Source organism: Salvelinus alpinus, chromosome 1 (assembly GCF_045679555.1).
Source record: "Salvelinus alpinus chromosome 1, SLU_Salpinus.1, whole genome shotgun sequence".
In the NCBI taxonomy this organism is placed as follows: Eukaryota; Metazoa; Chordata; class Actinopteri; order Salmoniformes; family Salmonidae; genus Salvelinus; species Salvelinus alpinus.
Window position 1 is genome coordinate 43,941,064 of NC_092086.1, and position 15,170 is coordinate 43,956,233.

The 15,170-nt window shown below is 43.8% G+C and overlaps 2 protein-coding genes across 2 annotated transcripts; both read right to left on the bottom strand.

Moving 5' to 3' along the window:
• On the bottom strand, window positions 1-2,738 carry LOC139577102 (leucine-rich repeat-containing protein 4C-like). The gene is made up of 3 exons (XM_071403919.1): window positions 2,462-2,738; window positions 1,684-2,051; window positions 1-1,464 (listed from the first exon to the last, which is right to left on the bottom strand). Exons 2-3 carry the CDS (start codon window positions 1,954-1,956, stop codon window positions 685-687), a joined length of 1,053 nt encoding a protein of 350 aa, XP_071260020.1. The 5' UTR covers window positions 1,957-2,051; window positions 2,462-2,738; the 3' UTR covers window positions 1-684.
• Window positions 2,739-8,495: 5,757 nt separating this feature from the next.
• LOC139577109 (protein LSM12 homolog A) lies at window positions 8,496-15,123 on the bottom strand. The gene is made up of 5 exons (XM_071403931.1): window positions 14,964-15,123; window positions 11,712-11,845; window positions 10,924-11,033; window positions 10,222-10,348; window positions 8,496-10,121 (listed from the first exon to the last, which is right to left on the bottom strand). The coding sequence occupies exons 1-5, from the start codon at window positions 15,088-15,090 to the stop codon at window positions 10,029-10,031; spliced, it is 591 nt and encodes a 196-aa protein (XP_071260032.1). The 5' UTR covers window positions 15,091-15,123; the 3' UTR covers window positions 8,496-10,028.
• Window positions 15,124-15,170: the final 47 nt, after the last annotated feature.

Genomic DNA, 15,170 nt, shown 5'->3' on the forward strand with positions numbered 1-15,170 from the left:
TAGAGTCAAAAAAAGAATCATACTTTATTACCATCTGTATACAATAAATTCCCTATCAAACATATCCATGTGTTAGAAGATAATCATCATCATTCATGAAAACAAAAATAACTACTGTACTTTGAGTATAGGCCTACATTTGAAACATGACACTCATGTTTTCTCGACAGTGTGCAGAAATGGAATAGACATTGAAGAGAAAATGTTGAACAGAAAAAGACAAACACTGTACTGGTGTTTTAAGACATAAATTAACAGGGTAAATTGTAAGCAGTCAAACACTTCAGGTAGGTCTTAAATGATACATCGAAAAATAATGACGTCCAGTCCTCCAGTTCCACAAGTCACAGACTTCTAGATACATCATGCAAAACTGCTCATACTCTAAAATATTGTTTCTCAAACTCTTGGAACCAGAATGGGCCATGCATTATGACCATGATGAAGTAGAAGAGAGAATTAATGCCTCCAACAAGTTCAACTGAATGTTAAGGAGCAGTCTGAGCCTGAGGTGTGTTATGAACCCTCACAGTCAGTTTGCTGCAGATGGGAAATGGACCCTTTTATTTCTTCAAACATAAAATGACCAGGGAGCAGGGTGTGAAATATGATTCTAGATCGGTGAGGGAAAATGCATCTATTGAACTGATTACACACTCACTCAGTGTCCCTCCCCCATGACAGTCACCTCTCCTGGGACTGCGACTCAGCATCCCAGCTCTTGCCGCCACGTTGGTTCTTCTTGCGGGTGTGCTCAGCCATAACCACAGCTGCCAACACGGTAACCAGCACCGTCACAGTGATGACCAGCACGGTGGCCGTCTCTGCCATGCACAACTGACTGTCCACCCACGCCAGCGAGGCACCCGCCAGCTGCAAAGGCTCGCGGCACGTCACGTTGTGGTAGTCGTCAACGTGCAAGTGGCGCACACTCAGCAGCTTGCTGAAGACCCGGTGCAGGTCGCAGTCGCAGTTCCACGGGTTGCCAGCTAGCTGCAGGTGGGTGCCGGCCGTGTGGAGGCTCAAGAAGGTCTTGAACTTAAGGTGCTGCAGCTGGTTTCCCTCTAGGCCCAGCAGGGTGAGGCTGTGCAGGGGAGCCAGAGCTTCCGTGTCGATGTGAGTGATGTTGTTCTGGCCCAGCTGCAGGGCCTCCAGGACGGACAGCATGGACAGGGAACCATGGCGCACAGCTCCCAGCTGGTTGGCATGGAGGTAGAGGTGGCGCAGTCGAGACAGGCCCCGGAAGGCTCCTGGCTGGAGGAAGGTGATGTGGTTGTGGCTGAGGTCCAGCTTCTCCAGGCTCTCCAGGTGCTCCAGGCTGGAGACTTCCAGCCGCTCAAGGGTGTTGTGGTCCAGCCGGAGCTCCCGGACCGAGGACAGACTGTGGGAGAAGTCCGACGGCAGCCGGCGCAGCTTGTTACGGCTCATGTCCAGCTTCTCCAGAAAGGAGAGGGAGTAGAAGGCCTGGGAGCGGAGGAGGGTACAATAAATTATTAACATGAAAAAGTAATCATCGGCATCAAACCCTCATATCCACCATCAAATCCTTATGCTAAACTATGCCACTAATGCATAGGCTATCGCAGTGTTTCTCAATCCATTACTAGTGTTAGGATAGAACAAAAATGTACACAGTAGGTCCCCCATGAGTATATGACATTATACGGGTTTCGCATGTGTTACCTCGGGTTGCAGCAGCTGGATTCCACTATCAGACAGCACCAGGACACGCAGTGACCAAAGTCCGGCAAAGGCACGGCTCCGCACTTCCATCAGCAAGTTACCACCCAGGTCCAGCAGCCAGGTGCCATGGGACAGGCCATGGGGCACTTGGAGGAACCCGCGAGCTCGGCAGTCCACCAAATCCGAGTGTTCGTAGCAGAGGCAGTGGTGAGGGCACTCTTTTGAGCCTACCACTGAAGACAGCGCCAGCAGCAGCAAAGCAGGAAATAACATATTACTTGCAAAAATGTTCACCTAAAGTGCTTTATCACGACAAGGCTTGAAGACGTTTTGAGTGGAGTGTCAGAATCCAGATATCTGAGGAATATCTGCAAAATAAGGCAAACAACCATTATACTTATGGTTTGGAGAAACAGTATCAAACGCTGTCGCTGAGTAGTGAGTATTCGGTACGATAGAGGAACATGTACATTTAATAGATCTATAATCTGTAGGCTCTTAATAGCTTGAACTAGTCGACAGCTCTAAAAGACAAGATAGAAAACACTCAGAATCCGTTACTGTACACAATACCAGCAGTGAGCCGGTTGCGCGTAATGTGAAGGTTTTACGCATAGCCTATTGCTGGTAATTGCAGAAACACACAATTGCGTTTTTAAATACATTAATGTAAATATAAAAGTTACTTTTTTAAACCGACAAAACAGCATGCCTATTCAACGAACGATAACAGCAACGGTAAATAACTCGTAAGTAATTAAATTAAACAATACTTTACCTTCAATCTTTATATCCAATCAACAATGAGAAGAGCTGGTGCCGCATCAGTAAACTAACTCCTGCGTCCTCATCTCTCTTTGTCACGCTCCCGCTTTTTCCATCGAGACCTAATCCACAAATCATCCGCCCTACAGATGTTCCCATCTAATAATGGACTTTTTGTTTGAGTACTCCTTCTCAGACCCCCTCCGTTTTATTTCACCTTAATTTATCCAGTGTCCTGCTATTAGCAAGAGTAGAATAAACATCCCAGTTACCCATTGAAGACCCCTAGTTTTTCTAATATGAAAAACTGACGTTGGAACATCTGCCCTGCAATCCCCCAACTTTAATATTACACAATTTGTAGTTTTCGTGAATTTCTTCTGAACAAATGTCATTGCGTGGTATTAAATCACATTCGCGCAGAGTTTACATGGTGCATCCATCAAATTGTGTCCAATAGTTATAAACAGTGAATTTGGAAAGTATTCAGACCCCTGGACTTTTTCCACATTTTGTTACTTTACAGCCTTATTCTAAAATGTATAAAATAAATAAAAAAGTAATCTTCAATCTACACACAATATCCACAATGACAAAATAAAACACAGGTTTAGACATTTTTGCAAATGTATTAAAAATTAAACAAAAATACCTTTATTTACATAAGTATTAAGACCCTTTGCTATGAGACTCGAAATTGAACTCCGGTGCATCCTGTTTCCATTGACCATCCCATCCTTGAAATGTTTCTACAACTTCATTGGAATCCACCTGTGGTAAATTCAATTGATTGGACATGATTTGAAAGGCACATTTCTGTCAGAGCAAAAACCTAGCCACGAGGTCGAAGGAATTGTCCATAGAGCTCCAAGACAGGATTGTATCGAGGCACAGATCTGGGTAAGGGTACCAGAAAATGTCTGCAGCATTGAAGGTCCCCAAGAACACAGTGACCTCCATCATTCTTAAATGGAAGAAGTTTGGAACCACCAAGACTTCCTAGAGCTGGCCGCCCGGGCAAACTGAGCAATCGGGGGATTAGGGCCTTGGTCAGGGAGGTGACGAAGAACCCGATGGTCACTCTGACAGAGCTCCAGAGTTCCTCTGTGGAGATGGGAGAAACTTCCAGAAGGACAACCATTTCTGCAGCACAACAAATCAGGCCTTCATGGTGGAGTGGCCAGACAGAAGCCTCAGTAAAAGGCACATGACAGACCACTTGGAGTTTGCCAAAAGGCACCTAAAGATTCTCTGGTCTGATGAAACTAAGATTGAACTCTTTGGCCTGAATGCCAAGCTTCACATCTGGAGGAATTCTGGCACCATCCCTACGGTGAAGCATGGTGGTGGCAGCATCATGCGGTGGGGATGTTATTCAGCGGCAGGGACTGGGAGACTTGTCAGGATCAAAGGAAAACCTGCTCCAAAGGAAAACCTGCTCCAGAGTGCTCAGGACCTTAGACTGGGGCGACGGTTTACCTTCCAACAGGACAACAACCCTAAGCACACAGCCAAGACAACGCAGCAGTGGCTTTGGGACAAGTCTCTGAATGTCTTTGAGTAGCCCAGCCAGAGCCTGGACTTGAACCCAATCGAACATCTCAGGAGACCTGAAAGTAGCTGTGCAGCGACACTTCACATCCAACCTGACAGAGCTTGAGAGGATCTGCAGAGAAGAAATGGGAGAAACTCCCCAAATACAGGTGTACCAAGCTTGTTCCGACATACCCAAGAAGACTAGAGGCTGTAATTGCTGCCAAAGGTGCTTCCAAAAAGTACTGAGTAAAGGATCTGAATACTTATGTAAATATATTTTTTAAATATACACTGCTCAAAAAAATAAAGGGAACACTAAAATAACACATCCTAGATCTGAATGAATGAACTATTCTTATTAAATACTTTTTTCTTTACATAGTTGAATGTGCTGACAACAAAATCACACAAAAATTATCAATGGAAATCAAATGTATCAACCCATGGAGGTCTGGATTTGGAGTCACACTCAAAATTAAAGTGGAAAACCACACTACAGGCTGATCCAACTTTGATGTAATGTCCTTAAAACAAGTCAAAATGAGGCTCAGTAGTGTGTGTGGCCTCCACATGCCTGTATGACCTCCCTACAATGCCTGGGAATGCTCCTGATGAGGTGGCGGATGGTCTCCTAAGGGATCTCCTCCCAGACCTGGACTAAAGCATCCGCCAACTCCTGGACAGTCTGTGGTGCAATGTGGCGTTGGTGGATGGAGCGAGACATGATGTCCCAGATGTGCTCAATTGGATTCAGGTCTGGGGAACGGGCGGGCCAGTCCATAGCATCAATTCCTTCCTCTTGCAGGAACTGCTGACACACTCCAGCCACATGAGGTCTAGCATTGTCTAGCATTAGGAGGAACCCAGGGCCAACCGCACCAGCATATGGTCTCACAAGGGGTCTGAGGATCTCATCTCGGTACCTAATGGCAGTCAGGCTACCTCTGGCGAGCACATGGAGGGCGGTGCGGCCCCCCAAAGAAATGCCACCCCACACCATGACTGACCCACCACCAAACCGGTCATGCTGGAGGATGTTGCAGGCAGCAGAACGTTCTCCACGGCGTCTCCAGACTCTGTCACGTCTGTCACGTGCTCAGTGTGAACCTGCTTTCATCTGTGAAGAGCACAGGGCGCCAGTGGCGAATTTGCCAATCTTGGTGTTCTCTGGCAAATGCCAAACGTCCTGCACAGTGTTGGGCTGTAAGCACAACCCCCACCTGTGGACGTCGGGCCCTCATACCACCCTCATGGAGTCTGTTTCTGACCGATTGAGCAGACACATGCACATTTGTGGCCTGCTGTAGGTCATTTTGCAGGGCTCTGGCAGTGCTCCTCCTTGCACAAAGGCGGAGGTAGCGGTCCTGCTGCTGGGTTGTTGCCCTCCTACGGCCTCCTCCACGTCTCCTGATGTACTGGCCTGTCTCCTGGTAGCGCCTCCATCCTCTGGACACTACGCTGACAGACACAGCAAACCTTCTTGCCACAGCTCGGATTGATGTGCCATCCTGGATGAGCTGCACTACCTGAGCCACTTGTGTGGGTTGTAGACTCCGTCTCATGCTACCACTAGAGTGAAAGCACCGCCAGCATTCAAAAGTGACCAAAACATCAGCCAGGAAGCATAGGAACTGAGAAGTGGTCTGTGGTCACCACCTGCAGAACCACTCCTTTATTGGGGGTGTCTTGCTAATTGCCTATAATTTCCACCTGTTGTCTATTCCATTTGCACAACAGCATGTGAAATTTATTGTCAATCAGTGTTGCTTCCTAAGTGGACAGTTTGATTTCACAGAAGTGTGATTGACTTGGAGTTACATTGTGTTGTTTAAGTGTTCCCTTTATTTTTTTGAGCAGTGTATATATATACAGTGGGGCAAAAAAGTATTTAGTCAGCCACCAATTGTGCAAGTTCTCCCACTTAAAAAGATGAGAGGCCTGTAATTTTCATCATAGGTACACTTCAACTATGACAGACAAAATGAGGGAAAAAAATCCAGAAAATCACATTGTAGGATTTTTAATGAATTTATTTGCAAATTATGGTGGAAAATAAGTATTTGGTCACCTACAAACAAGTAAGATTTCTGGCTATCACAAACCTGTAACTTCTTCTCCTCTGTCCTCTGGCTCCTCTGTCCTCCACTCGTTACCTGTATTAATGGCACCTGTTTGAACTTGTTATCAGTATAAAAGACACCTGTCCACAACCTCAAACAGTCACACTCCAAACTCCACTATGGCCAAGACCAAAGAGCTGTCAAAGGACACCAGAAACAAAATTGTAGACCTGCACCAGGCTGGGAAGACTGAATCTACAACAGGTAAGCAGCTTGGTTTGAAGAAATCAACTGTGGGAGCAATTATTAGGAAATGGAAGACATACAAGACCACTGATAATCTCCCTCGATCTGGGGCTCCACGCAAGATCTCACCCCGTGGGGTCAAAATGATCACAAGAACGGTGAGCAAAAACCCCAGAACCACACGGGGGGACCTAGTGAATGACCTGCAGAGAGCTGGGACCAAAGTAACAAAGCCTACCATCAGTAACACACTACGCCGCCAGGGACTCAAATCCTGCAGTGCCAGACGTGTCCCCCTGCTTAAGCCAGTACATGTCCAGGCCCGTCTGAAGTTTGCTAGAGAGCATTTGGATGATCCAGAAGAAGATTGGGAGAATGTCATATGGTCAGATGAAACCAAAATATAACTTTTTGGTAAAAACTCAACTCGTCGTGTTTGGAGGACAAAGAATGCTGAGTTGCATCCAAAGAACACCATACCTACTGTGAAGCATGGGGATGGAAACATCATGCTTTGGGGCTGTTTTTCTGCAAAGGGACCAGGACGACTGATCCATGTAAAGGAAAGAATGAATGGGGCCATGTATCGTGAGATTTTGAGTGAAAACCTCCTTCCATCAGCAAGGGCATTGAAGATGAAACGTGGCTGGGTCTTTCAGCATGACAATGATCCCAAACACACTGCCCGGGCAATGAAGGAGTGGCTTCGTAAGAAGCATTTCAAGGTCCTGGAGTGGCCTAGCCAGTCTCCAGATCTCAACCCCATAGAAAATCTTTGGAGGGAGTTGAAAGTCCGTGTTGCCCAGCAACAGCCCCAAAACATCACTGCTCTAGAGGAGATCTGCATGGAGGAATGGGCCAAAATACCAGCAACAGTGTGTGAAAACCTTGTTAAGACTTACAGAAAACATTTGACCTCTGTCATTGCCAACAAAGGGTATATAACAAAGTATTGAGATAAACTTTTGTTATTGACCAAATACTTATTTCCCACCATAATTGCAAATAAATTCATTAAAAATCCTATAATGTGATTTTCTGGAATTTTTTTTCTCATTTTGTCTGTCATAGTTGAAGTGTACCTATGATGAAAATTACAGGCCTCTCTCATGTTTTTAAGTGGGAGAACTTGCACAATCGGTGGCTGACTAAATACTTTTTTGCCCCACTGTATATACACATACATTTCGCAAACATATTCCAAACTTGCCACACCACAGCATTTTCTTTATTTAAAGGCATCCATTGAAACAATATTCTTCTCAACAAGTTTAACATCATGCCACCAGTTGCTACACCATCTGAGAGTTTGACCACAAATTAATAGATGGACAATTATTTGCACCTGGAGGGGTTCTAGGTGGTGATAAAGGGGAAACTGAATAATAGGTTCATACACTGTCCTGCTGACCAATGCATGTGTTTCAGATCTGTTTCACCTCTATACATGGAGTCCTGGACAAAGGAAAACTATTCTCAGCCTGAATTAATGATTTAATTTAGGTAAAATGTCAGAACTAAAGCCAGAGTGAAACTACAATGAGTGACTAAGCATGCCATTCTATAAGGAAGAATAGGCTCCTTTAATTTGTTGAGTGCATCTCCCTTGTATTTTTGATTATGTGGAGTAGCCCACAAATGCCCCTAGAGGCCCTCAATTTCACATGACAGGTAGGCAGGCCTACTCTATTTAATTCATTAAGTGAGTGAATAGGGAACATACAGTATTTCAACACCTTTTGTGGCATTTCACCAAATGTATTTTTAGATATGTCATTATGTGTAATTCTGACAATGTGCCATGGTTCTTTGTTATGTGGATACTTTTTTTATTGAAGGCAAGATCTTAGAGCTTGGATACTGTCTGATTTGACCTATTGAATGGACATGGTCATTGCATGTTTACCACATCCATACATCTCACCTTCATTTACATTTCTATGTTGCCCTCTGCTGACAATTTGAAGGCATAGCAGAGAACAAAAATTGTTTGCCTTAACTGCAATTCATCCATCCCAGATGACCCAGCTCAATAAAACATTGAAATAATGCATTTAACAAAACAATTAGGAGTTGAAGATGAATTCCTTTTCCCTGAGAAAGGAATATTTTGATATGAGTGTGAACGAAAGACTGATTGCTACATCAACTACTAGAAAACCATGAACACCAAAGACCAAAAAAGAAACATGACAAACTGCAAACTTCGTTTTTTTTCTTTTTTATTTCCATGTTACTAGCTATTTAAAAATAAAAAATAAAATACTGGGAAGGAAACCTTGGCAACGGCAGCCTCGTTGACACACGGTGGACGGGTAAACAACGCGGATGCCTGTCACAATTTAACCCCACTGGCCGAGCCTCCAATCAGGCTACATTGTTATAAACACGAGGCTGGGATAGGGGCCTTTGGGCCATTTGGGAACCCTGCTCCCCATCCCAGTCTCAAACATGGCAAGGTATCTTTAAGTACATTTTTTTTCCAAAAGTGAATACAAAGCATCCCATACAGAACTGAGATCGATCTCATCGCACACGGTTCAGTGGCACGCCATATGATATTGGCCAACGTGGTTAATTAATTTGTTTTTTCTTGTTCGAACATGGGAGGAATGCATTGAGTCGGGCGGAAGAGCAGATTTCACCTGCCAAAGTGTGTCAATGGTCGGTAGACAATAGGAGTGGGAGATGGAGAATGTAAGAAAAGAGCTGGATTTCAATGTGGTCCCATCGTAGAAGAGGTATTGTAGAATCAAAGACCATGAGGGACAAGGATGAAAGGGAAGAGGAAAACAGCCCAGCCTCTACTCTAAAATAACACATGCCCTTTATCTTTAGCTTCCAGACTTAAAACTATACACAGGAAAAAAAGAGCAAATTTAGTTCAGGCGGGACCATGCAGCAAGTGCTTATGGGTAAAAGCAGACAGTCATGTCTGTTTGGAAAAAAGGAAAGCATTTCATGAAAATATTTCAAGCTACTAGAACCAAATGGGTGTTTACAAATTGTATTTTTTATGAAAGGACAATTTGGGGGAGGTATTTCAAGTCTATTTTATGTCAGATTAATAATGTTAACACAATTTGAGTGTTTCCCCAGTTGAGGGAAAACAGCAATTTCAATAACCTACTGGGTGCATGTTTGTAAGATTGTGAGAGTTCCCATTCATCCCATTCACACGCGTCACTATTGGCATCCTTTGTCAGCTGTTAAAAAAATAACCATGTGGTTTCAAGAAAGCTATTAAAATTAGTGTTCTTGTCAAAACAGTATTTCAATATTAGAAAAGGTCCTTTATCTCTTACCATAAATTTCTACTCTTGAAATTTACGAAAAATGACTAGAAAATAGATCAACCAATGAATAGAAATCAAGTGACTTTTCTCTGTGAAATGGAAGTGAGGAGCAGGCTTGATGGCAGGAGGAGAGAAGAAACAGAAGGGAAGGTAAGAGGTCAAGAAGAGGAGTGTGGGTGGGGAATGGTGGCAAATTGAGATTACATTTGTTAGATTATCTTTAAAAATGAACTGGATATTTCCCTCTCGGTTGGGACCCCCTTTTGTCCAGTTCAAAATGTTGGACACCTCTGATGGAGGTGGGGGGGCAGGGGAACACTGGCCTTGGTCTGATGTTGAAGGGAGGGGAAGAGAAAAGAACAAACCAAAACTGCCTTTGCCGTTGTGACCTCCCCCAACCAATTCCCCCTCCCACACCCCCTATCCGGACTGAACCTCCGGCTCAAGATGATAAAGTGGAGTCTTTCTGTGTTTGCTGTGCTTGTGGCCGCTGCACTGACTTCTGGCTCTCCACATCTCTAAAATGTTTCTCCACCTGCAAGGGACAAGAAACATTTTATCCTCAATCAACTTTCTGGTACTGCAATTCCTGTATTCCCTTCAATGGTGAATTAATGGTGGTAAGGCATACTCACTATTTTGCGTACGTGACTTAAAGCGCTACCCTCTTTGCCTTTGCAGTTCTCCACTTGGTAAGGTGGGGATATGACCACGTCGTCCATCACCATGATGTTCTTCTCCTGCCATTTGCAGTCTTTGATGCTACAGAGAGATGGAGAATGTTTTTGAAAAAAAGCACCCAGTGGCTGCCTTTAGTCAGGGTACTGAGGTTAAAGGTTTCAGGACACACATTTAGACAGATGACTCCATGCAGCAGGTATCGGATGGTAGACAGGTGCATATCGAACAGCAACGATGCTGAAGAAAATATACAAACAAATTAAACAAAAGAACATTACAGAATTAACAGCTTACATTAGAAATTGGTCAATCAGTGTTGGTACTGAAAGACTTACGGTCATAGGTCACTCACTGTAGTCTAGGCCAAATCAGGGATCAACACTACAATCGCATTAGAACCAAGAGGTATAATGGAATGCATACTATTTGATAGGGTTTAAAACAAAACATTACTCAAAGACTGGCATTAAAACTGGTTAACTAAACAGTGAAGGCAACCTCAACATCCAATGACACTATTTAAATGCATTGGGTAGCACATTTTTTTAAAACAGCCTTTCCTGACCATTGGGGACCGTCATAGTAAGTAAATAACTGATGTTTCTATAGTCGGATGAAGCAAAGCCCCAGTATTAGAGAGAAGAGACGATACTCACGTTTTATGTATAGTCTGGAATAGCTGTTGGCCCTCCACAGAGACTCCAGCACTAATTGCATATGCTTGGGATAACTTGTCTTCCTTTTCCGACCGTGCTCTGTTGGCAAGCTGCAGGCGTGTTGGAAAAGGAGAACCAAAACGTTAGAGCTGTTCACAATAGCCAACATTCTCAACTGAGAACCCCAAAAGCCCTTGGAAGTTTAAGTATGTAAAAGGCAAAAAATATATTTGGCATTGAAAGGAACTTTATAAGGAATTTCCAACCGTTAGCAATACAAATAAATATTAGAAACTGCTTACTGATAATTTTAGTCAAATGTGGAACAGGTGGGTTTTGTTTGATGCCGACCAAAGTTTAATGATATGGTGATGGAACATTTCAGGATTTTTTGGGGCAAGACAATAGCCATTCATTCTTTAAATACACAAACAATCCATTCAGGGTAAACATATGGTTCCAATCAACATGTGAAAGCACCCAAAATTATACAATTCATTGACTCCGTGTTGGGACAGGGATTCCCAATTCCAGTCCTGAAAACCAATGGGGTGTGCAGGGTTTTGTTCCAGCCCAGCATAACCACACCTGATTCAACTAGGATAATCAGCTTGCCTAAACTAACGACAGTCTTTAGTCTGACTGAACCACAATTAGCTGAATCGAGTGAGTTAGTGCAGGACTTATTGATAAAGCTAATGACAAAATGACCAGATGTCCAATGATTCGTGGTATGAGAAGGAGATGTGTCAAGGAGGGTGTGAGGAGTGGTGATTGGCTGGTCTTACCTTGCTGACATTCAGAGATGCTAGTGGAGGAGGAGTTTCAGTGCGGTCATTAATGATGTCCACCTCAGACACGTAGGCTAAGTTAATCAGAACCACGTCGCTGACGTTTGCCTTTCCACTGGAGGGGGCGCATTCTGAAAGGGCAGTGGGTCAAGGCAAATAGGCTGTACTACACATTCAGAATGGAGGTCAAATTAGCAGCAGTTAGCATTAGACGAAATATACATGCAGGACTTGTATGTGAGGGAAACAATGGATCAGCTGGAATCATAATTCTATCACTTCTTCCACAAACATTAGGCTATGCCAGACCTGAGGTAAATCAAAATTTTTATGTTATTGAGCTTAAGGAGAAGTCAGAACACACATCCTAAATGGCATAGTGCAATTTAGTCGCTCAATAGTGAACCACTGACCAAATAGGCCTAATAAGTGAGCACAACATATTCTACTCTAGTAGAACACAAAATCCAAGCACAGCACCAATCCAACTTTGCCAGGTGCTGGAGATCCCCTGATGGAACAACTTCCTCTTTCCCCCCCACATACCCCCTATATTCTGCCATTCATGTTCAGCCTCCTCACAACAGAACATCCTGTGATCATGCTTCCCCATAACCTAGGAAACAGGTCCAGGGTTCACCACTGCAGTGCAGGAACAGCCTCTTGCCCAAGAAACAATGCAGACTGTTACAACCCATAACATAAGTCCTAAACATAGGTTAAGCTCAGGACTTACCAGTCAAACAAACCACCAGCAACTAAACAAAATGAATAGCCCACTCAGAACTTCTCAAAGGAGATGTTAAGAAGCAAGCATTTCACAGTTAAACAACAGGTGTAGACTAAGAAGCATGTGACAAATACAACATTTGATTTGAAGACAGCATGAGGCGTATGCACACCACCAGGAGATCACCTTTCAACTCTGCTAACTTAAGTGAGGGGACAAAGAGTCCAATGCATTGTTTGTAAGGGAGGAGGTTGGGTACGAACGAACCACAATTCATCATGTGGATATCAGAAATACTGTGGAGCGAAAGAGGGCAAATAGCCTGCTAGGCAGAAAACAAAACAAAATTGGCATACTAAGCACAACTGCCAAGAGTAGCCTTCACAAACACCCAACTGTGTTAAAGAAAGCTCAAAGGATACTATCTAGTAGCAGCCTGCTCACTGCCCTTGAGACACGGTTTATAGTCTAGTGACAGACAAAATTCACAGACTGTCTGACCTCACACAACAACCGAAGGCAGCACAGAACTTGCCCTTCAACTGATTTCCCGAAAAGACTCTCAAACCTGAGCCAAGCGAATTATTTTCCTAATAAAAACCAGGTTGGATATGAGTAAAAGTTTGGGAAGTTACTATGGTCAGAAACGTTTTCCCATTTCAAGGCAGACAGAGATAAAGTGCTCAGAGCTGAACTCATTAAGGTTTACAATCCTTCATTTCACGGCTGCTGCACTTCCTCCATAACAGTAATAGAGGGCTGTGGATTTCCTGTATGACATCATGACCTTTCAGTGACTCACCAGCCTCAAGGGAAACAACCTAACATGCCATGAGGGTATGACTGACTGGATCTAGAAGCTGTATTTACCCCCTTCACTATACTATGCTATTGTGTCACCCTGAAAACATGTCACAGTGTGCTTCCATAAGCAAAATACCTCAAGTGAATAGGCCTACATGATACACATCTTGAAGAGTGACTTGTCCCCTAGCATTAGGAAAATACCCTCTATGCATCTCACAACATTCACAAAAAAAGTAGACTAGATTTAACTACCTTAACATTGTAGATCTGTTATTTAAAAAAAAAACAAGGGCTAGTCATCAACTGACATTGATCAAATGCCTCTAACTTAACAAGATCAAATGAGCAAAGTCTGAGGATTCTGAGGCAGTACTACCTTCCAGCCAGGTAATAGAGACCTGTTTGACATCCACCGGACCGTGAAGGTATGGAATGCACACTGTTGAAATCCACAATGCTGATGCAGTGTGATAACAGCTGACTGACAGACACATCACATTCCTTCCCTTGGCTGTGGCTGCAGTTGTTTCACTATCACAGGGTGGCCTGACTCTGGGCCTTTCTGTCCTATACCAGGCAGAGGTGGAAGATTGGCCGGCACAACCACGCAAACAGAATTCTTAGTGCTCTGCAATGTATGTATGTGTGAGCAAATAGTCCAAATCAAATGGCTTCCTTAGAGTTCTGCAACATATCAAATCTTGCACTTTTCATGACTGCCCATTTCTCTAAGCAGTGCTCTGTGCAAGCCTTAAAAAGGAATTTATCTGGGCTAAATGCGCAAGAGATGTGTATAATACCTCAACTTCACCCAACCTATTCTGTATAGGTCTTCTCCAAATGTTGCCTGTAAGAAATACACCTGGCTTCATCCTATCAACATCCTTCATGTCATGAAATACAAGTCTGCACATTCACATAACATATTTCACAGCAACTAGGTAACGTTGGCCATCTTCCAATATAGCTACAACTAAGAACTTGCATATAGTTAATGTATTTCTCAAGTCCGCTACAAAACACTTGACAGGGGTCAAAGTACTTAGGTAGGTAGTTACTAGCTAACGTTAGCTAACCCAAGAACTTGACAGTCACACCTTTCTAAACTGTCACCGGTGAATCATGGCGTGTCAGTTTCGACAACGTAAGCTAACTTGGGGTGGGTAGCTAGCTTATCCTCAAGCCATCAACAATGTTCTTTAAATTACCATTGTTTTAGAGCATAATACAACTACAAGCGTGGTCTGCTAGTTAGTCCTTTTTCTAGCTGCATGCTAACTGTTTCTAAGAATTTGCCAGGCATAACGCCCCTTGGAGCTGCCAGATAGTGATCCATACAAGGACTGACTGTGCTAACGCTGACCACAATAGCTTGGGTTAGCAAGTTAGCTAGCATTATGGCACAATACCATGCCAACTTCGATAGCTAGCTGGCTAACAACAAACATTAACTCAAGATCATGCCGATTCTAGACTTTACATACCTGTCTTGAAATAGAAAGTAACAAGGTTTAAAGTAACTGAACGGAACAGTATTTAAATTGTGTGGTTAGCTACGTTTTGATCAAGATTAAGCTAGTTAGCTCCCTAGCTAGTCTCCTGACTACGCTTGCGCGGATCTCAATTTGGCAAGCGCGACCAGTTACCCCCAGGCCCCTTGCAGCCTGGAAGACCACCGATTTAGTGACAACGGAAAATGGTAAAAAGGATACTCAAAGTCAACATCTTGGACTGATAGTCAAAGGCAACGACCTCTCCTTGCAATTGCTGCCCCAAGCAGGTGAGGCAGGAGACATGGCTCCCGACACTGAAATACTCCCCCGGTCCAGGAGCCGCCATCTTCTCCGCCAGGAAACGGGAGCGCCAGATTTACGTAAATATACGCCGTGGCGTCACTGACTATCGATAGGGAATGTTGA